Source organism: Castor canadensis, chromosome 8 (assembly GCF_047511655.1).
Source record: "Castor canadensis chromosome 8, mCasCan1.hap1v2, whole genome shotgun sequence".
NCBI lineage: Eukaryota > Metazoa > Chordata > Mammalia > Rodentia > Castoridae > Castor > Castor canadensis.
This window is the reverse complement of record NC_133393.1, coordinates 30198677-30220399: the sequence shown is the minus strand read 5'-3', so window position 1 is coordinate 30220399 and position 21723 is coordinate 30198677. Positions and strand designations below refer to the sequence as shown.

The window sequence follows — 21723 nt, the reverse complement described above, 5'->3', positions numbered from 1 at the left end:
GCAGAAACTAGCTCTTTGGGTACCCAGGTGTTGGCAAAAGTAGCATTGCTGCCATTAGGAGTTTGCTCTGAAGAGCTCCACGCTGGCACTACTATTTGCGATTATTCTCAACGGACCAGAAATACAACATCCAGCATGTACAACCAAAAACCTAAAGAGCACAGTGATTAACGGTAATAAAGCGTTCAGTTGTCTATTCAGAAGTGATCACTCAACCATGGCCCTTTGTAAGTCATGCACAGTCTTCTCTGAAATTATGGGTGGCTCTGAAAAGAGCCTTTTGTTTTTCTCGCCAGGCATTTAGATTTGCCACTTGGAGTAACTACTTGACCTGAACCTGGGGGTCATTCTCAGTCTTCTTTGGCAACAGCACAGTATGGATGTGAGGGAGAACACCACCTTGAGCGATTGTCACGCCACTCAACAGCTTGCTGAGTTCCTCATCATTACGGATAGCCAACTGCAAGTGTCTCGGGATAATGCGAGTTTTCTTGTTGTCATGGGCCGCGTTGCCTGCTAGCTCTAAGATCTCAGCGGTCAGATACTCCAGCACTGCTGCCACGTACACTGGTGCACCAGCCCCAATGCGCTCGCTGTAGTTCCCTTTGCGGAGCAGGCGGTAGATCCGGCCCACAGGAAACTGCAAGCCTGCTCTAGAAGAGCGAGACTTAGCCTTAGCGCGTGACTTTCCGCTCTGCTTACTACGCCTAGACATACTCGCACCACAAGACCGTGGCAAGGCAGACCTAAGCTAAGCCGCCTGCCAGGTTTATTTATAGTCTGATGGGCTGGCGTGATTGCCACCTGATTGGCAGATGGCTGTGTAGCCAATCAGAAAACAGTACTTGAATCATCTTATTTGCATACACGCCACTAACATTATCCAATCAGATAGCAGATGCTCACACGGCACTTGAGCTCTGGGCCTATAAATACCAGTCCTTAGGCCTGTAGGCGCCCTTTGTTTCTTGGGTGCTTCCTCGAGCTGTGACTGTTAAGCACTGTTAACGCCTTAGGCCAGTATTATTGGCTATGCCAGAGCTGTTTTCAAAGGGCGCTGTTATTTCGAAGAAAGGCTTCAAGAAAGCTGTCACTAAGACTCAAAAAAAGGAAGGGAAGAAGCGCAAGAGAAGCAGGAAAGAGAGCTACTCTATTTACATCTATAAGGTGCTGAAGCAGGTTCATCCTGATACTGGCATTTCTTCCAAAGCCATGAGCATTATGAACTCTTTTGTCACGGACATCTTCGAGCGCATCGCGGGGGAGGCGTCTCGCCTGGCGCATTACAACAAGCGCTCGACCATCACGTCCCGGGAGATCCAGACGGCCGTGCGCCTGCTGCTGCCCGGGGAGCTGGCCAAGCACGCCGTGTCCGAGGGCACCAAAGCGGTTACCAAATATACAAGCTCTAAGTAAATTTGTCACTTTAAGTTCGTTTCTAAACCAAAGGCTCTTTTAAGAGCCACCTATACCTTCTGGGGGAAGAGCTGTGTGCTTACTTAGTTGTAGTTCTGTAAGGTTAGATACTGGTTTTAATCTGTCATGTTTGACTAAACCGTGCTCCAGTGCCGCCTCATTTCCTGTTTGGTAGATTATGAAAGGCTAGGTCAGGCTCAGTAAGAGCTACTGGGAGCTGTAAGGAGCTCTTATGGTCCGAGCACATGTAGAAGTGACGTTGGGGTAAGTGCCACAAGAGAGCTCTTTGCTGGGACTCGTTTCCCAACCTATCAAAAGGAAAAGGCCTGAAGTTTTGGAATAGACCATGGACTTTGGGAAGTCTGCTCTTCCTTTCCTTTTACGGTGCTGTGAACGTGAAATTTGCTTTGCACCAATCGGTCTCAAGGTGCTGGGATTTGAGGCTCAATGTTTTATCATATTTAGGGGGTTCCCCATGTTAATTTTGCTGAGAGCATGTTAACATTGGAATGTGGAGAGTTTAAAGCACTACAAATGGAATAATCTTTCACCACAATGACCTGACAAACAGTAATTTAGCTGAATTTCCTTGTCACTCCAAATAGTCTCACAGTTCTCAGGGTGTGGTTGCCTTTTTTGTTTTATGATAGAATCGCGAAGAATGGTGTCGATGTCCTGTATTACTGGATCACTTGGGTTCTTCAAAAGCAGACATGCATTTAAAACAAGTGATGACACTGAATTATAACTTTGAATCTTGTTAACTGAAAACCCTGATGATGTATATTTTTATTTTTTGTTAGCTAAAACAGGAAATGTTTTTCCTTGGCATTTTGTGAGTGAGTGCCTCCATATCTTCACTCATAAATAAAGCTGTTATTTTTGTCAAAAATGTGCATTTATGTTTTCTTTCAATACTTTCATTACATTAAAAAATTCATTTGATATAATATATGAAAGTACAGGAAAAGTTAATCAAATTAAAGTGCTATATACTTTTGCATAAGTGAAACAGCCCTTTCAAGGTTGTTGCATGCCTGTCACCTCCAACGAAGTGACAGATGGGATATTTGGATCCACACTGTATTGGAGGGTAGCATCATCTCTAGACAGGGGTCCCAGCTGCCCTTATGAGACCCTGGGAAGCAGCAGATACCACACAGCTCCAAGTCTTTTTCAATTTTGTGACCACACTCAACAGACTACTCCAGTTACCCAAGGACTATTAGGATTATTTGGGCAAAAAGGAACTAGAAAAAGCATCTTTCTCCAGATTAAACCTGATACAGCTTTTATATCAGATATATTTTGGCAGTAAGTGATGTTGAGGTAACACCACTCAACAGGATGCCCAAAGGCAGAAAAGTTCCACCGGTAAGATGGTCGGAGCCCTGCTCTGCTGCTCTGCAGTCGGCTTGCCCCTGCCCTTCTCCACACCTCAGCTTTACTGGCATGCTTATCACAGTGTTTATGCAGATTAAAGGAAAGGCAGGGAACTACCTGCCAAACTGAGAGCAAAGAGAGCCTTCCTAGAGGACTTCCTCTCAGGTCCATTTTATAGAAATGAATCCAGGTCAGCCCCCTACAAGGGACCATGATTTGTGGGAACAAGTCAGTTGCTTTCATATAAATTTTGTGTTAAAAAATTAATTAAAATTTAATTTTAATTTTAGGTATTAACTAAAAATACCTAACTCTAGGTAATTTGTTTCGGTTGTTATTGTAAGCTATGTATTTCCCTACTAATAGGTTTCAATATTTTGTTGTTTTATATGAAAGATTGCATTCTGTTCAGCATTTTAATATCCATTTTCTGCCTCACTGAATTGACTTATTTCCATGTCAGTTTTCTGGTAGATTTTGTTAGTTTTTCCTTATTTACAATATAATCTGAAAATGCTCAATGTTTTGCTGCTTCCTTTTAAGTAGCTATACTTCTAATGTCTTTTACCTGTCTGAATTCAGTGGCATGCACTTTACAACAATGGGAAATCTCCTGACTAGAGAAGATGCCCCCCAATATAATGTGGGCAGTACATATTTTTGTCCTTGACTGTGCTGAAGACCTTTCTGCATTAGTTCTGATTAAGTATGTAATGGGGAAGAATTATTTTGTATCTGTTTTATTGAGAGTTTTAAATAAAGAATGGATGTTGAGTTTCATCACCTTTTCAGCATCTCTGGATATATTCACCAATATTTCATCATTAAATACATTATAATGAGTTATTTTGATAGCTTTCCTAATACTGATTTATCCTCAAATTCCTGCTATACACCCCAGCTTGGTCATCATATGTTATACATTAAATAGGGTGCTGAATTCTGCTTGCCAGTGTTTCATTCACAATTTATGACTCAATGTTACAAACTTAGGTGGTCGTTATTTTTCTCTTTTGTGTGTAATCCCTTTGTCTTTTGAATTTTTTAATTCAATCACAAAAATTAGTGTGGATGATAAGCTGCCTTGCTTATACTCTGGAAGTATTTGAATAGCATTGTTATTCTTGCCTTTAAAACTTTGGTAAAATTCAGTTTTGAAAGAATTTAGACTCGATGCCTTTCTTAGTAATAGTTCTTTAAGTTTCTTTTTCTTTTATGAAATTGTTTATTTAGATTTGCTAGTAATTTGGAAAAGATTTTGTACCAAAATTATAAATTTTTCAAGAAAATTATTTAAAGATAGTACCTTGGAGATTAGCATATTCATCTTGAATGAAACCACATTACATATTGGTTAATCCTTTCTTTTAAAAATGTGTTTATTTATACTTTTGCATTTATTTTCACCACTTTTATTCTTTTTCATAATTTAACCTTTCTGATTAGCTGGTTTAATATTTTTATTTTTCTTAGCTTCTTAAGTGGATGCTGTTTTGCAAAGGCAGTCCTCATATTGTATGGCTTTGATATAAATGAATTTCAGTTACCACAGTTCAGTTCAGTAATACCAGTTTTCAACAATACAGTTCAAAATTTAATTGCTATCCATGACCTATTGATGGCAATTGCCTAAATTACAGACTTCACTGCTGGATCATTAATCCACAAGTTACTGCACAAATAATGGACGCGAATCATGATCAGTGATAATCACATTTGTCTTGGAGTTTATTGGTGGTAAATGTTGTTTGGTTTACGTGAAAATAGTGTGTTGTTTTGGGATTTGCCGTAGAAGCAGAAGTAATAGCTGTCTCTCCCTACTTCTAGACTACAGTTTTGAATTATCATTGAGCACCAATAAGTTGAGGGTTTCTATTTAGAAACCAGATTGCTACAATTACCTTAAAACCACCGTAACACTCTGAACCCAGGAAAAAAGAAAGGTCTTTGCTGGAAAAGAGAAAAAGCAGTCCTAAAAAAGGGAACTTCCTGGTCTCATTTCAGGTGTGACCAGGAGGTATACAGGGCAAAGGAAACTGTCCCAAGGAGCAGAACCAAAGGGAGCCAAACCATGTAATCAAGTCTTCATTGTACCATTATGGCAGGTAGGCATTGCTGGTCCTTTAGCACAAATCGATTCCTAGAAAACAGCTGAACTTAGTTGCTTTTCACCTTTCTGAAAAGGTTTTTAAGAATTGTTTTCCTTTCTTCTACTCTTCAAGCATGTGCACATTGTGTGTGTGTGTGTGTGTTTAAGAGAGAAAGATAAGAATATCCTTTGTATCATAAGATTTATTTTCTAGTATAATAAAGTAAACATAAACAAATACAGAAAGTCATTTAAGAGTGAAATAAATGTTACATAAAAAACTTGGGACAGGTTATTTTATATCAAGTGTCCAAGGAAGGCTTTGCGTGTCTGTAATTTACACTAAAATATTCTCTGGATAGTATGATCTAAATTTTTTCTGACTCAGTGTCAAGCAAAATATTTGGGGAAGTTTATTAATACATGGGTGTAGTGGATTAAAAAGTAACCTGCAATGTCCTGTATGTCCAAGTCCATATTTCTGAACCTGTGAATGTGATCTTGCTTGGCAATAAAGGTGTTTGTAGATGTACTTTAGAATATTCAAATGAGATCATCCTGGATTTTGGAGTGGGTTATCCAGTGGTGGGTGTCCTTAATAAGGGAAAGGGGAACATCAGACACAATTATGCAGATAAGAGGTTAGGTGATGCCTACAGAAATTGGTATTATGCAACTACAAGCCAAGGAATGACAAGGATTGCCATCTGCCACCAGACACTAGGAAAGAGGCATAGAATAAATTCCCTGTTGACACCTTGATTTTGGGCTTTTGGCTTCTCTAACAGGATAAGAATATATTTCTGTTATTTAAAAACCGTACACTTTATTCTAATTTGCTGCAGCAGACAAATAAAAACAATAAGATAGTGTATACCATTTTAAATAACCCTGAGTGATCCTACTATAAATTATAATGAAAAATAAGAGATTCAGTTATTCTGTTGTTAGATGATTGCAGTTAGCCAAGTTGCTGGGCTCCAATACAAATTAGTTGAAATGGCAAGATCACATTCCAGTGACAGAGACCCCAATGTAATGTACAGAGAACATCCTTAGAAACCCTGGACTTTGTGCCTCAAGACTAAGCAGCTCTAGGGTAGCTAGTCTGATCAACAGGGAGTATTTTTTTTAATACATCACAGTTGATGTGAAGAAGAAAATCAGCCTTAATGTCCCCACACCAGACTTACTTAAGGTCTCCCACTAAGTCCATAGCTCTGGACCCTTTTGGTTCAGTCACATGAGTAAGGATTTTAATTACTAAGAGATGAACTTGAAAAAAAAAATGAAGCCATGCTCCTCACAATACTCATTCACAGAAACATCCCATATGGTGCTAGGATTATATTCAGATTCACTTAAGATCTTGAGTTTACACAGAAAATGTGGCACATTAAATTTAATGTATTCAGTTTAGAAGTAAAGATGACAAATTATTCTGCTCTATCAGTCATAAATGTTAGACGTGAACCCATCAAATAGACCAAGTATGCTTACTAAATTACTGTCACTAAATCCAGTTACAAAACCAATCACTTAAGTAAATAGCTTACAGCTCTTTTTTAAGAAAGTGTGGGTGGCTCTTAAAAGAGCCTTTGGCTTATTAAGTTCTTCTGGTAGCTGGACAATTTTACTAGGAGCTGGAACCTTTGCCCTCAGACACTGCTTGCTCGTCAGGCAGCAGGCCCACAGTATTCTGGGTCACCTGGGAGACGATGTTGGAGCTACTGTTAAAATGCTCCTCGCAACACTCCTCGTCCATGATCTGTTCGAAAGTGTTCTTCACAAAAGAACTCATGATGCGAGTGATCTGCAAAAGCCTAGCAGCATGCAAGTAAGTCTGACTCAGCATGCTGCAGAAGCAAACCTCTATCATTGGAGAGCTTTTTCTGCTTTCCCTCGCCGCCTTTTGAGTGTCAACAGCTCCCTTGAAGCTCTTTCCCGAAGGGACACTGCTCTTTCCTAGAAGCCCCGGCATCTTCAGCGCACAGCTACCAAACGAAGTCCAAAGACAAGATGGTGTCAAATGAGAAGGAAGGCTTATATTTATAGGGACAGCCCTCAATGACAACTTTTGCATCCAGCATGTGATTGGACAGTGGTGAGTATGTAAATGAGGTATTCTGGATGACACTTTCTGATTGGATATGTGGCTAGCACCATCAGACTATAAATAGGCCAGGTCCTTGCTTTAAAGGTAGGTTTTTTTTTTTTTTTTAGCTTTTGGTTGTAACAGAGTTACCAATGAGAAAAAGATGTCTGCTCCTGGAAAGCAGTGGGGAAAGGCAAGTGCTAAATGTGGTTCACTGTAGTTGGCTTGCAGTGCCCCATGGCCAAGTGCATAACCTGCTCCACGAGGGCAACCATGCCAACCAAGTTAGGGGTCGTGCCCTGAGCAGGTGATGGCAGAGACGTTGGAATTGGCCGGCAATGCAGTCCATGACAACAGGATGCATACCATCATTATCTACACTTAAGCTGCCCCAAATGCTGAGGAGCTTAAGTTTTTGAGTGGTGAGACTTGTCTAGGGCGGTACAAGGCCTAACATCAAATCTGTACTGCTGCCCCGGCCACAACGTTCAGCACAAGTTAACACCTCCCACGTTGCAAAGCCCAGGGAGGGACCAGAGCTTCTGGAGGGAAAAAACCCAAAACTGAAACCAAAGGCTCTTTTTCAGAGCCGCTCACAATGCTGAGAAAGAGCTTAGTTTACAAAAAAAATGGAAGGATTAATTTCACATTCATTAGGAACAAGTTTAATTGACTATAACTGCCACAAAAAAGACTGGTAAGGATTTAGTTCTGGATTATATGAAAGGGTTCATTTTATTGCTGGATAATATTGACAGCCAGACTTTTAAGATCTTGGGGAAACTGAGATGCTGCTCTACCCATCCCAGCAGGGTCCTGGTGGCGGAAATGACGTCATCTTTGGGGAAAAAACCGAGCAATCGGACGTAACAGTTTCTAAGCAAAAGAATGAAAATGCAGAATCATTCTGGGGCTTTTGGGGTATTTTAATGAGGGTAGAGTTACACTGAATTATTGGATCAGCAATAAAGGAAAATGATTTGTAAACTCTAATTTTTGAAGAGCATGTCTACAGGATATTTAAGTAGCAAGCAAATCTCATACATCTAGCCTTCCTATTTTTTCAAGTATTTTCTAGCAAGGAATTTCCAAAAATCCTAAGATTACATATGTTGAAATCTGTAACCGGGCCATGTTAGTAAACAACAAAAAAAGGGTGTAGGAGGCGGTGTGGTGGCAGGAAGTCACAGTGGAGGCCAGCCTCGCAAAAAGTGAAACTCTACCTAGAATAAAGCAAAAAAGGGCTGGGGGTGTGGTTTGAGGTGATAGGGTGCTTTCCTAGAAAGCACAAAGTCCTGGGTTCAAACTAGCCCCAAGAGGAAAAAAAAAAGGAAGCAGATATAAATCTTTCTTTACTTTTTTGTGAAACCACTTAGTAAAAATAATAGGCTGATTTATTTATTTTTCCTTTTTTTTTTTAAATTAATTAATTAATTTATTTTTTTTTTCATTTTTCTTTTATTATTCATATGTGCATACAAGGCTTGGTTCATTTCTCCCCCCTGCCCCCACCCCCTCCCTTACCACCCACTCCACCCCCTCCCGCTCCCCCCCTCAATACCCAGCAGAAACTATTTTGTCCTTATCTCTAATTTTGTTGTAGAGAGAGTATAAGCAATAATAGGAAGGAACAAGGGTTTTTGCTGGTTGAGATAAGGATAGCTATACAGGGTATTGACTCACATTGATTTCCTGTGCGTGGGTGTTACCTTCTAGGTTAATTCTTTTTGATCTAACCTTTTCTCTAGTTCCTGGTCCCCTTTTCCTATTGGCCTCAGTTGCTTTAAGGTATCTGCTTTAGTTTCTCTGCATTAAGGGCAACAAATGCTAGCTAGTTTTTTAGGTGTCTTACCTATCCTCACCCCTCCCTTGTGTGCTCTCGCTTTATCATGTGCTCATAGTCCAATCCCCTTGTTGTGTTTGCCCTTGATCTAATGTCCACATATGAGGGAGAACATACGATTTTTGGTCTTTTGAGCCAGGCTAACCTCACTCAGAATGATGTTCTCCAGTTCCATCCATTTACCAGCGAATGATAACATTTCGTTCTTCTTCATGGCTGCATAAAATTCCATTGTGTATAGATACCACATTTTCTTAATCCATTCGTCTGTGGTGGGGCATCTTGGCTGTTTCCATAACTTGGCTATTGTGAATAGTGCCGCAATAAACATGGATGTGCAGGTGCCTCTTGAGTAACAGTCTTTTGGGTATATCCCCAAGAGTGGAATTGCTGGATCAAATGGTAGATCGATGTCCAGCTTTTTAAGTAGCCTCCAAATTTTTTTCCAGAGTGGTTGTACTAGTCTACATTCCCACCAACAGTGTAAGAGGGTTCCTTTTTCCCCACATCCTCGCCAACACCTGTTGTTGGTGGTGTTGCTGATGATGGCTATTCTAACAGGGGTGAGGTGGAATCTTAGTGTGGTTTTAATTTGCATTTCCTTTATTGCTAGAGATGGTGAGCATTTTTTCATGTGTTTTCTGGCCATTTGAATTTCTTCTTTTGAGAAAGTTCTGTTTAGTTCACATGCCCATTTCTTTATTGGTTCATTAGTTTTGGGAGAATTTAGTTTTTTAAGTTCCCTGTATATTCTGGTTATCAGTCCTTTGTCTGATGTATAATTGGCAAATATTTTCTCCCACTCTGTGGGTGTTCTCTTCAGTTTAGAGACCATTTCTTTTGATGAACAGAAGCTTTTTAGTTTTATGAGGTCCCATTTATCTATGCTATCTCTTAGTTGCTGTGCTCCTGGGGTTTCATTGAGAAAGTTCTTACCTATACCTACTAACTCCAGAGTATTTCCTACTCTTTCTTGTATCAACTTAAGAGTTTGGGGTCTGATATTAAGATCCTTGATCCATTTTGAGTTAATCTTGGTATAGGGTGATATACATGGATCTAGTTTCAGTTTTTTGCAGACTGCTAACCAGTTTTCCCAGCAGGTTTTGTTGAAGAGGCTTTTATTTCTCCATCGTATATTTTTAGCTCCTTTGTCAAAGATAAGTTGCTCATAGTTGTGTGGCTTCATATCTGGGTCCTCTATTCTGTTCCACTGGTCTTCATGTCTGTTTTTGCGCCAGTACCATGCTGTTTTTATTGTTATTGCTTTGTAATATAGTTTGAAGTCAGGTATTGTGATACCTCCTGCATTGTTCTTTTGACTGAGTATTGCCTTGGCTATTCGTGGCCTCTTGTGTTTCCATATAAATTTAACAGTAGATTTTTCAATCTCTTTAATGAATGTCATTGGAATTTTGATGGGAATTGCATTAAACATGTAGATTACTTTGGGGAGTATCGACATTTTTACTATGTTGATTCTACCAATCCATGAGCATGGGAGATCTCTCCACTTTCTATAGTCTTCCTCAATCTCTTTCTTCAGAAGTGTATAGTTTTCCTTGTAGAGGTCTTTCACATCTTTTGTTAGGTTTACACCTAGGTATTTGATTTTTTTTGAGGTTATTATAAATGGAATTGTTTTCATACATTCTTTTTCCGTTTGCTCATTGTTAGTGTATAGAAATGCTGATTTTTCTATGTTGATTTTATATCCTGCTACTTTGCTATAGCTATTGATGATGTCTAGAAGCTTCTGAGTAGAGTTTTTTGGGTCTTTAAGGTATAGGATCATGTCGTCTGCAAATAGGGATATTTTGACAGTTTCTTTACCTATTTGTATTCCTTTTATTCCTTCTTCTTGCCTAATTGCTCTGGCTAGGAATTCCAGTACTATGTTGAAAAGGAGTGGAGATAGTGGGCATCCTTGTCTGGTTCCTGATTTTAGAGGGAACGGTTTTAATTTTTCTCCGTTAAGTATAATGCTGGCTGTAGGTTTGTCATATATAGCTTTTATAATGTTGAGGAACTTTCCTTCTATTCCTAGTTTTCTTAGAGCTTTTATCATGAAATGGTGTTGGATCTTATCAAAGGCTTTTTCTGCATCTATTGAGATGATCAAGTGGTTTTTGTCTTTGCTTCTGTTAATGTGGTTTATTACGTTTATTGATTTTCGTATGTTGAACCACCCCTGCATCCCTGGGATGAAGCCTACCTGGTCGTGGTGGATAATCTTTTTGATGTGTTGCTGAATTCGATTTGCCATTATTTTGTTGAGGATTTTTGCATCAATGTTCATTAAGGAGATTGGCCTATAGTTCTCCTTTTTGGAGGTGTCTTTGCCTGGTTTTGGGATAAGTGTAATACTGGCTTCATAAAATGTGTTTGGCAGTTTTCCTTCCCTTTCTATTTCATGGAACAGTTTAAGGAGGGTTGGTATCAGTTCTTCTTTAAAGGTCTGATAGAATTCAGCAGAGAATCCATCAGGTCCTGGACTTTTCTTTTTGGGGAGACTCTTGATTGCTGCTTCAATTTCATTTTGTGTTATAGGTTATTCAGGTGATTAATTTCCTCTTGGTTCAGTTTTGGATGATCATATGTATCTAGAAATCTGTCCATTTCTTTTAGATTTTCAAATTTATTTGAATATAGGTTCTCAAAGTAGTCTCTGATGATTTCCTGGACTTCCATGGTGTTTGTTGTTATCTCCCCTTTTGCATTCCTGATTCTACTAATTTGGGTTTTTTCTCTCCTCATTTTAGTCAGGTTTGCCAGGGGTCTATCGATCTTGTTTATTTTTTCAAAGAACCAACTTTTTGTTTCTTTAATTCTTTGTATGGTTTTTTTGGTTTCTATTTCGTTGATTTCAGCTCTTATTTTTATTATTTCTCTCCTTCTATTTGTTTTGGGATTTGGTTGTTCTTGTTTTTCTAGGAGTTTGAGATGTATCATTAGGTCATTGATTTGGGATCTTTCAATCTTTTTAATATATGCACTCATGGCTATAAACTTTCCTCTCAAGACTGCCTTAGCTGTGTCCCATAGGTTCCGGTAGGTTGTGTTTTCATTTTCATTGACTTCTAGGAACTTTTTAATTTCCTCTTTTATTGCATCGATGATCCATTCTTCATTAAGTAATGAGTTATTTAGTTTCCAGCTGTTTGCATGTTTTTTGTCTTTACTTTTGTTGTTGAGTTCTACTTTTACTGCATTGTGGTCAGATAGTATGCATGGTATTATTTCTATTTTCTTATATTTGCTGAGGCTTGCTTTGTGCCCTAGGATATGATCTATTTTGGAGAAGGTTCCATGGGCTGCTGAGAAGAATGTATATTGTGTAGAGGTTGGATGAAATGTTCTGTAGACATCTACTAGGTCCACTTGATCTATTGCATATTTTAGATCTTGGATTTCTTTATTGAGTTTTTGTTTGGATGACCTATCTGTTGATGATAATGGAGTGTTAAAGTCTCCCACAACCAGTGTGTTGGCGTTTATATATGCTTTTAGGTCTTTCAGGGTATGTTTGATGAAATTGGGTGCGTTGACATTGGGTGCGTACAGATTGATGATTATTATTTCCTTTTGGTCTATTTCCCCTTTTATTAGTATGGAATGTCCTTCTTTATCTCGTTTGATCAATGTAGGTTTGAAGTCTACTTTGTCAGAGATAAGTATTGCTACTCCTGCTTGTTTTGGGGGGCATTGGCTTGGTAAATCTTCTTCCAGCCTTTCATCCTAAGCATATGCTTATTTCTGTCGGTGAGATGAGTCTCCTGTAAGCAACAAATTGTTGGATCTTCTTTTTTAATCCATTTTGTCAAACGGTGTCTTTTGATGGGTGAATTAAGTCCATTAACATTAAGTGTTAGTACTGATAGGTATGTGGTGATTCCTGCCATTTAGTTATCTTAGTTGTTTGAAGGTTTGATTGTGTGTACCTAACTTGATGTTACTCTCTACTGTCTTGCTTTTTCTTATCCTGTGGTTTGGTGCTGCCTGCCTTTTCATGGTTTAGTTGGGTTTCACTTTCTGTGTGTAGGATCCCTTGCAGAATCTTTTGTAATGGTGGCTTTGTGGTCACATATTGTTTTAGTTTCTGCTTATCATGGAAGACTTTTATTGCTCCATCTATTTTGAATGATAGCTTTGCTGGGTAGAGTATCCTGGGGTTGAAGTTATTTTCATTCAGTGCCCGGAAGATCTCACCCCACGCTCTTCTTGCTTTTAATGTTTCTGTTGAGAAGTCTGCTGTGATTTTGATGGGTTTACCTTTGTATGTTACTTGTTTTTTCTCTCTTGCAGCCTTCAATATTCTTTCCTTAGTTTCTGAACTTGTTGTTTTAATGATGATATGTCATGGAGTAGTTCTATTTTGATCTGGTCTGTTTGGTGTCCTGGAGGCCTCTTGCATTTGTATGGGAATATCTTTCTCTAGATTTGGGAAATTTTCCGTTATTATTTTGTTGAATATATTACGCATTCCCTTCGCTTGCACCTCTTCTCCTTCTTCGATGCCCATGATTCTCAAGTTTGGTCTTTTGATGGAGTCAGTGAGTTCTTGCATTTTCTTTTCACAGGTCTTGAGTTGTTTAATTAATAGTTCTTCAGTTTTTCCTTTAATTACCATTTCATGTTCAAGTTCTGAGATTCTGTCTTCTGTTTGTTCTATTCTGCTGGATTGGCCTTCCGTTTTGTTTTGCAGTTCTGTTTCGTTCTTTTTTCTGAGGTTTTCCATATCCTGGCTGTTTTCTTCTTTATTGTTGTCTATTTTTGTCCTGAGTTCATTTATCCATTTATTCATTGTGTTCTCTCTTTCACTTTGGTGTTTATACAGTGCTTCTATGGTTTCCTTTATTTCTTCTTTTGCTTTTTCAAATTCTCTATTTTTATTGTCTTGGAATTTCTTGAGTGTCTCCTGTACATTTTGGTTGACCCTATCCAGTATCATCTCTATAAAATTCTCATTGAGTACTTGTAGTATGTCTTCTTTTAAATTATTCTTGTAGGCTCCATTGGGTCCTTTGGCATAGTTTATCTTCATTTTGTTGGAGTCTGGCTCTGAGTTTCTGTTCTCTTCATTCCCCTCTGGTTCCTGTACTAAGTTTTTGCTGTGGGGAAACTGGTTTCCTTGTTTTTTCTGTCTTCCTGTCATTGTCCTTGGTGTTGTTACTGTCCCTGTACTGTGTGTAATTAAGTATTTTCTAGCTTGTAATAATAACAATGGTAATATTGAGAATGGAAGAGTGAGCTGAGATGGAAAGCAAGAAGTTAAAGAAAAGGGGAAAACAAATATACAGACAAGAGGGAGAAAGCAGAACAAGGTATCAGACAAGAGAGTTTCAAAGGTATAAACAGGGAGTGTTAAGTGTACTAATTGACAGTAAGCTCTAGCCGCCATCTTGGAATTGGTCCTTATTTTTCCTTGATACAGCATCTTGCTATGTACTGGCTTGAGACTCATGATCTTTCTGTCTTAACCTCCCAAGTGTTGGAATGACAAGCATGCATCACCACACCTGATCTAAGAGGATTATTTTTTATTTTAATTTTACTTTTATATTTCAAACTAAAGCCTAATACCATCTTAATAGTGTATTGGAAAAAGTAATGTGAGAGAGCAGTTTTCTATCACCAATTACTCCAGAATGTGGGGCACTGAATTCTAAGCACTGAAAATATGACAATATTTTCTTGTTTCTTTAGCACTCCATGTTATGAAACACCCACAGAAGCAACAGGGAAACTTTAAAGCAGACAAATCCAAAATTACGATACAAAAATGGAAATGCCCAAGTTCTCTAAACAATACAAAGCAAAACTGCACATTTATAACAAGCTACAAAACTTCCTTCAACATTTGCAAAGTTAAAAGTTTTCTTAACAATTCTATGTCCATACAATTATACTTAAACTGAAAAAATGGAATAAACATGAAAATTATTAAATCTCTTGAGAACTTCATATGGAAAGAAGTTAAAAAATAAATTTAAGGATTTTTTTAAATTACAAGGACATAATAATAATCTATGTTAACATATTTGAAAATAATGATAAAATGTGAGAGTTTTGGAAAAACAGAAGTTGCTTAAATTGAACCTAGAAAGCAGAGAGAGCTAAGATGAAAGGGGGGGTGGGTGGGTAATTGAGGTCATCAATGAGCTGACATCCTCAAATATCAGGCTTCCAAGAGTATTTCCTCTTAGAAATTTAAGGAAAAGATAAATATATGACTAATGAAATGGTTTCAGACCATGAGAATATCCCATTTACATAGTTTTTAGAAACACCATAAAACCTACCAAGGGAAGCCTGCTACTAAGTGCAGCACTCTCAATTATAAGTAAGAATCCACAAATCTTGCATTAAATATGAAGTATGAAATATAACTCTGGCAGTCCATTAAACAACTAACAAGGGCAAACCAGTGTCCATGTAAGAATATAAGATTGTTTGAATATTGACTGAAATGCAAATTTGATTCGCTTTATAAAATCAAAGGAAAAATAAATGTACATTAAACACGGTAAATGTTTAAAGGTCATTCACTAATATGTTTAACTGGAAATTTTTGTTTCTTAGAAGAATACTAGTAGTTATTATTAGAGGACTGTTCCATCATCATTATTTGATATTATTTTAGAATATTCAACCTTTAAAATGATATTAATCTTCTGTAGTGCTGTAGAATACCAATAAAATCAAGTGCAAGTAGAACCTGCATGATGTCTCACAGCTAACTGGAAACCAACAATTCTCTTCAGAGCCACCCACAGTTTCAGAGAAGAGCTGTGAGCAAGTTTCAAAAAATATTATTTCCATAAGTCAGTTATATTCAATGTAAGAACTGCAGCCACTTCAAAATGCTAGTGTTAATCTACCATCCTCAGTTTATGCAAATGCCCTAGATGAGAAGGAATTTTAGAAGTAAGATATAAGACTTTTTTCATGAGTGTTACCTGTTTTTCACTTATAAATTTAAAAACTATAGTAAACACTTAGTTTTAAAAACATGAAGTAGTTCACTCTAATCAGGCTATGGAAAAAGAGGGATTAAGGACAAATGAAATTGGACAAATGAGGCTTGATATCAAAGCTGGGAATGGGAAATAAGTATATCTGATTACTCTTTAAAGTGCATGAATGAGGAACAGAGGGATTAAGGGAGCAATCTTGCTTCAATTTGGTTTGATATGAAAAGACCAGACAAGGGAAATGGCTTGCTGTGTGAGTAAGGAATTTTTACACATCTAATCTGGGAAGAGCAAATAAGTAGCAACAACACATAGAAGTCAAATATAAAAACTTGGTGCACCAGGGTTAGAGGTTTTCAATTTTTTTATTTTTATTATAACACAAATTAAGAAAAATATTTTACTGTCTTGACCAGTTACATTCATAAATACACATATGTAACTAACAGCTAAAGCAAAAATTTTCACAGACAATACAACATTGTGGAAATATTCTGAGGTTATAATTCTTAATTATTCTGATTTGATCCATCGTTTACTTGTGGATCATATTTCACAAACAGTTTATAACTTGTTGTTTAGAACAAGCCTGAGATGATGACAATGATAACTCCGGCCAGACTATTCAGCTCTGGGTTGGTTTAGTTAGAAAAGGAGTAGTACTCATCTGTCATGGAGATTGGTTCAAAGAATGGGAGGGACAGGAATGCTAAACCAGTAAGAAATTTCTGGGGATTTTCAGACCTACAGACTAAAGGGACATATTTTTGAAGAATAGGGAAATTAGAAGATTTAAAAAATTAATCCAGAGCTGCCTGTGGCTTAAATTCTTGCTCTTAGAGTAAATTAAGAAAATGAAAGTGACATCAGAAATAAGATATTTTGCAGCTATTAAGAAAGAAGGTGGGTGTGGGGTGGTGTTTCAAATTCTACTCTTTGAAGACTCAATCCTAGCAGCTTTTCATTCTGTTATAAGGTTGCCTCAAAAAAGTAAATACAGGGCTGAGGGGTGGGGTGGCTCAAGTTGTAAAGCACTTTCATGGCAGGCATGAAACCCTAAATTCAAAAGCACAGTACCATAAAAAAAAAGTAACTATAATAATTCCTTCCTTTTTTACTTGCTCTATTTCAATAATGAGTTTCTTTAATATGTAAGCACATCTTTCTGATACATCCATTATGTCAAGTTGAAAGTTGTCATAATGAAATTTTCAATTTAAGCATAACAAAAACCCCATCCCTATCACCATGATCAATTAAAAGTATCTGTCTTGTCTGCCTTGTTCTTAATCATAGTGTGCCACAGAGATAAATAGAGAAGAAAGAAGAAGCTGGAATTAAGCTAAAGGATGGAATTGCCTTGTTCGTCTAATATTACAAGGCAATTAAAACACATTTAGAGCCAAACAAGAGGTACAACTGATCCTTCAAGAAGATTTGTGGATCATTAGAACATCCTGATTCCCTTACATGGGCTCATCAGTCTAAACCTTCTTTTTGCTGTTAAGAATGCATATAAGAGCAGTGGGATGGACAGGTCTGCATTCAGTTTCTTTTGCTGCCCCATGATCCTTCTAAAATCCTAAAACTTATCAAAACTGAACCATATTTAACTAACTTTGCCTTTAAGGACTTTCTAAACAGTAGAAATAAAATTAATATCCTATAATCCTTTCTGCCTTGAACTATATGTTCACATATGGTCCAACTAAACTCACTAGTATTAAATAATATGTGACCATCATATAACACCCAAACAACATGATGTTAGGAATAAAAGCTAAACTTAATTCCTTCACTGAAATATAACAATATATCACTGAAAAATAAAATAGCAGGAATCAGGATTTGACAAATAAGTCTCTTATCCCCTTGTCACCATAGAGAAATGTAAGTACTACATGACATAAAAATTTTTATTCCTAATACCTTTCTTCTGATTCCCTTTGGTCACAGCCACTCAGGTCCTACTTGGATTCTAGGTTGGCATCTGAGTTGTTTTTGGGTAATTCAAGATCTCATATCATCTTTAAGGCTACAGTGCACCCTAAAGCCAGAGACAGGTGTACTTACATGAGTCAGAAGAGAAGACACACAGACAAGAAGGTGATGCTAAGATGAAGGCAGGAAGTGGATTGATGTAGTTACAAGCCAAGGTATGCACAGGATTCCTGGCAGCCAACAGAAGTAGAGGCATGGGACAAATTCTCCTTCAGTGTATTTAGAAGAAATCAGTCCTGGTCCACCTTGATGTTAGACTTCTGACAGTTGTGACACCATTGATAAAGGACTAGCATTTAGTTTATACACAACTTACAAAACTCAACATAAAAAACAACTTTATTAAAAATTGAACAAAAACAATGATGAGACATCTTACCAGAAAAACTACATACATATAAGTCCATGGAAAGATGCTCAACATTATATATCTTTATGGAATTGTGGTGAGATATCCCTTCACATTTATTTGAATGGCTAAAATCCAAAATGCAGACAATACCAAATGTTGTTGAGGTTGTGAGAACAGTAATACAGTCATTGCTGGTGAACTGCCACTTTAGAAGACAGTTTAATACTTTCTTATAAAGCTAAATGGTCTTATCATATCATCCAGCACATATTCAAATGTGTGGGAAAAAAATACATATATGAATGTTTGTAGCAGGTTTATTCATAATTTCCAAAAATTGGAAGCAATCAAGATGTTCAATAGTGCTATATCCATACAAATAGAGTATTGTGCAGCGATTTGTTAAAAATGAGGGGAGGTATGGTGGCATGTATCTGTAATCCCAGCGCTCGTGAGACTGAACCATGAGGATGGAAAGTTGGAGGCCAGCTTGGGCTTCATAAGTTCAAGGCCAGCCTAAGTTACATAGGAGACTCTGTCTCAAAAACAACAAAAAACATGTGGAAAGCCTCCTTACTCCACACCACACTGAGAAAAGTAATGCCATTTCTCCCTACCTGCTGGCTCCAAAACTGCTTGCGTGAATCTGCAGAACAAACAGATGAATATCATGCACCGCAGATGACTCCCCTACCCACCCCCTGGGAACAAAATCCAGTGCATCCCATGGGCAGACTGAACTCGCCCCCAACCAAACGGAATAGTATAAAGAGCAAATTGTAATCTTACATCAATAGCGGAGGCAAGGGTGGAATACTGAACCTGCCCTGGAGAAAGGGAGTAGGGGAAGGAACTGAACAAACACAGGCCAAGCAACAAAGGCTGAGAGCAGGGATGGGGTGACAGGCCAACTTCCCAAAGCAGGGCAAGTGCTGGATCCCAGAGCTGAGTAGGACAGAGGGCAGTATTCAAAACTGAATTGCCCACATGCTGGGGGAGGAGCTGACCAAAGATTTGCAGCTGAAGGGCAATGCAGCTGCTGCCTGGTGAAAACAACAACAGCTCTGACCACCCTGCATGAACTGGCAGACTCACGTCACCTCCCAATTGCAACTTGCCCTGTGGACAGAAGAAACCAAATATTATTCACAAGCCAGTCACCTGGTGAGGCCACATCAGAGCTCCTGCTTGTACGGCAATACCAGGACAGGACGCCTAAGGAATAACTCCAGAAGTTTCACCAAAAAACTGAACTTTTTGTTGTTCCTTTACCTGGTGTTTTTTGTTATATTTCTTGTGTGTGTGTGTGTGTGTGTGTGTGTGTGTGTTTCTCTGTATTATTAACTTCACCATCACTATTTTCTTATCCCTATTCTTACCCCCTCACTTTCATTCCTTCTCCTGTGCTACAATCCATTGTTCTCCCTCCTAACTACTATTTCTGCCCATTCTCATCCACTCTCTCCCCCTGTCTTTACCTCCCCCTCCTATCCACCTCCAACTTGTCACCACACTACCCCTCCCTCCAACACACCTACCACCTGCTGACTAACCTTCTGTACCAACTGTACACAACCCCAGCACCCTGCAATCCCTGACACAGCACCCTCCACTATAACAACAGAAATATACCCAAACACACACAAGGGCCACAAAACCCAGCAGCCCCCATAACACTTTCCCCACCCACCCACCACTTTCCCCATCTCTCCTTTTAATGCTACCTTTACCAATTTCCCAAATTTCTGTATATAGCCTAATAACCATTACCCTCCCCAATGCCCACTGTTTATAGATATTATTTCCAATGGGCTTGCTATGTAATGTGTAAACAACTGGTCTAGAATTGAAACTGTGAACTTGTTATTGCTAAATTACACCTCCAGGCCAGGGACAGAAACAGCACATCAACCCAGCTAACAACCAAGTCAGTCACAACACAAAAATTAAATCAAGGGAAAGAAAACAGGCAATTAAAACCACCAACTAGCCTATCAAGAACATAGTCACACAGCACCAAGTTGAACAATGGAAAGAAGAAGGGATGGAAACCACACTCTTCAAAGAAAAAAATTTCAATACAGGATTCAGTGGGAAATAAAGAAAATGGATACCCAGTTCCTGACTCCAACAAAGCAATAATAAATGTCACTAAGGAGCCCAGTGATGCCCACAAAAAAAACACTCAAAGAGAAAATCTTGGAAGAAATCTCTGAGAAACTCATGGAGAAGATACTAGACATGATTAACTAGGATGTACAAGAGGTACTCAAGAAATTTCAAGATACCAAAAATAAAGAACATGAGAAGACACAGAAAACAAATGAATGAACTCAGAGAGGACTTCAACAAACACCAAAGTGAAACAAAGGACACTATAAAAAGATAGATAAATGAATTAAAGATGACAACACAAAATGTAAAAGAGGAGTTGAACAAAGATATGGAAAAATCTCAGAAAAAAAAATCAAACAGAAATCCCAGAAATAAAAAGTCCCTTTAGTCAAACAAAAAACACAGTGGATGGCCACTCCAGCAAACTAGAACGAGTGGAAGACAGAGTCTCAGAGCTTGAAGATAAAATAGAAATTAAAGAAAAAAACAGAAGAAATCTTAGTCAAACAACTCAAGAGCTACGAAAGGAATAGGCAGGAATTTAGCGACTACATCAAAAGAGCAAACCTGAGAATCATGGGAATTGAAGAAGAGGTGCAAGCCAAAGGGATACATAATATATTCAATAAAATAATAGCAGAAAGTTTCCCAAATCTCAAGAAAGTTTTGCCCATTCTGGTACAGAAAGCCTCCAGGACACCAAACAGACTTGACAAAAATAGAACCTCCCCACAGCATATTATCATTAAAACAACAAGCACAGAGAGCAGAGAAAGAATATTGAAGGTTGAAAGAAAGAAAAAGACAAATAATGTATAAAGGTAAACCCACCAAAATAATAACACATTTCTCAATGGAAACCTTACAATCAAGAAGGGCATGGAGTGAGGTATTTCAGGCTCTGAGTGAAAATAATTTCAGCCCTAAGATACCCTACCCAGCAAAACTATCATTCAAAATTGACAAAGCAAAAAAATCTTCCATGATAAACAGAAACTAAAACAATATAAGACCACCAAGCCACCACTAAAGAAGAGTCTACATGAATTCTGCACACAGAAGATGAAAGCAAACAAATCCATGAGAGGACAGGAATTATCAAACCAAAGGAGAAGAAAAGGCAAGTAATCAGAGAGCAGCACTGATTCGGCTGCACAAAATTAATACCTTAAACAACAAAAACAACTAAATGGCAGGAATCACCACATACCTATCAATATTAACACAGAATGTCAATGGGATCAACTCCCCCATCAAAAGAAACTGTTTGGCAAACTGCATTAAAAAGGAAGATCTGAAATCTGTTGTTTACAAAAGACCCATCTTATTGACAGAAATAAACACTGGCTTAGAGTGAAAGGCTGGAAGAAGATTTAACAGACAATCTTACATCAGACAAAGTAGACTTCAAACTTACATTGGTCAAACAAGATAAGGAAGGACACTTTATACTAA

General features: G+C 38.1%; 3 protein-coding genes across 3 annotated transcripts; 1 reads left to right on the top strand and 2 right to left on the bottom strand.

The window, feature by feature from the left end:
- Positions 1–322: 322 nt before the first annotated feature.
- Positions 323–715, bottom strand: H2ac1 (H2A clustered histone 1). The gene has a single exon (XM_020188453.1). It carries the CDS (start codon positions 713–715, stop codon positions 323–325), a length of 393 nt encoding a protein of 130 aa, XP_020044042.1.
- A 317-nt stretch (positions 716–1032) lies between these two features.
- Positions 1033–1416, top strand: LOC109703356 (histone H2B type 1-A). Its single transcript, XM_020188450.2, has one exon. The coding sequence runs from the start codon at positions 1033–1035 to the stop codon at positions 1414–1416; it is 384 nt and encodes a 127-aa protein (XP_020044039.1).
- Positions 1417–6524: 5108 nt separating this feature from the next.
- LOC141425897 (histone H2B-like) lies at positions 6525–6869 on the bottom strand. Its single transcript, XM_074084833.1, has one exon. The coding sequence runs from the start codon at positions 6867–6869 to the stop codon at positions 6525–6527; it is 345 nt and encodes a 114-aa protein (XP_073940934.1).
- Positions 6870–21723: the final 14854 nt, after the last annotated feature.

Coding starts and splice junctions, on each gene's coding strand:
- H2ac1 (XM_020188453.1), bottom strand. CDS start 715: ATGTCTAGGCGTAGTAAGCAGAGCGGAAAGTCACGCGCTAAGGCTAAG.
- LOC141425897 (XM_074084833.1), bottom strand. CDS start 6,869: ATGCCGGGGCTTCTAGGAAAGAGCAGTGTCCCTTCGGGAAAGAGCTTC.
- LOC109703356 (XM_020188450.2), top strand. CDS start 1,033: ATGCCAGAGCTGTTTTCAAAGGGCGCTGTTATTTCGAAGAAAGGCTTC.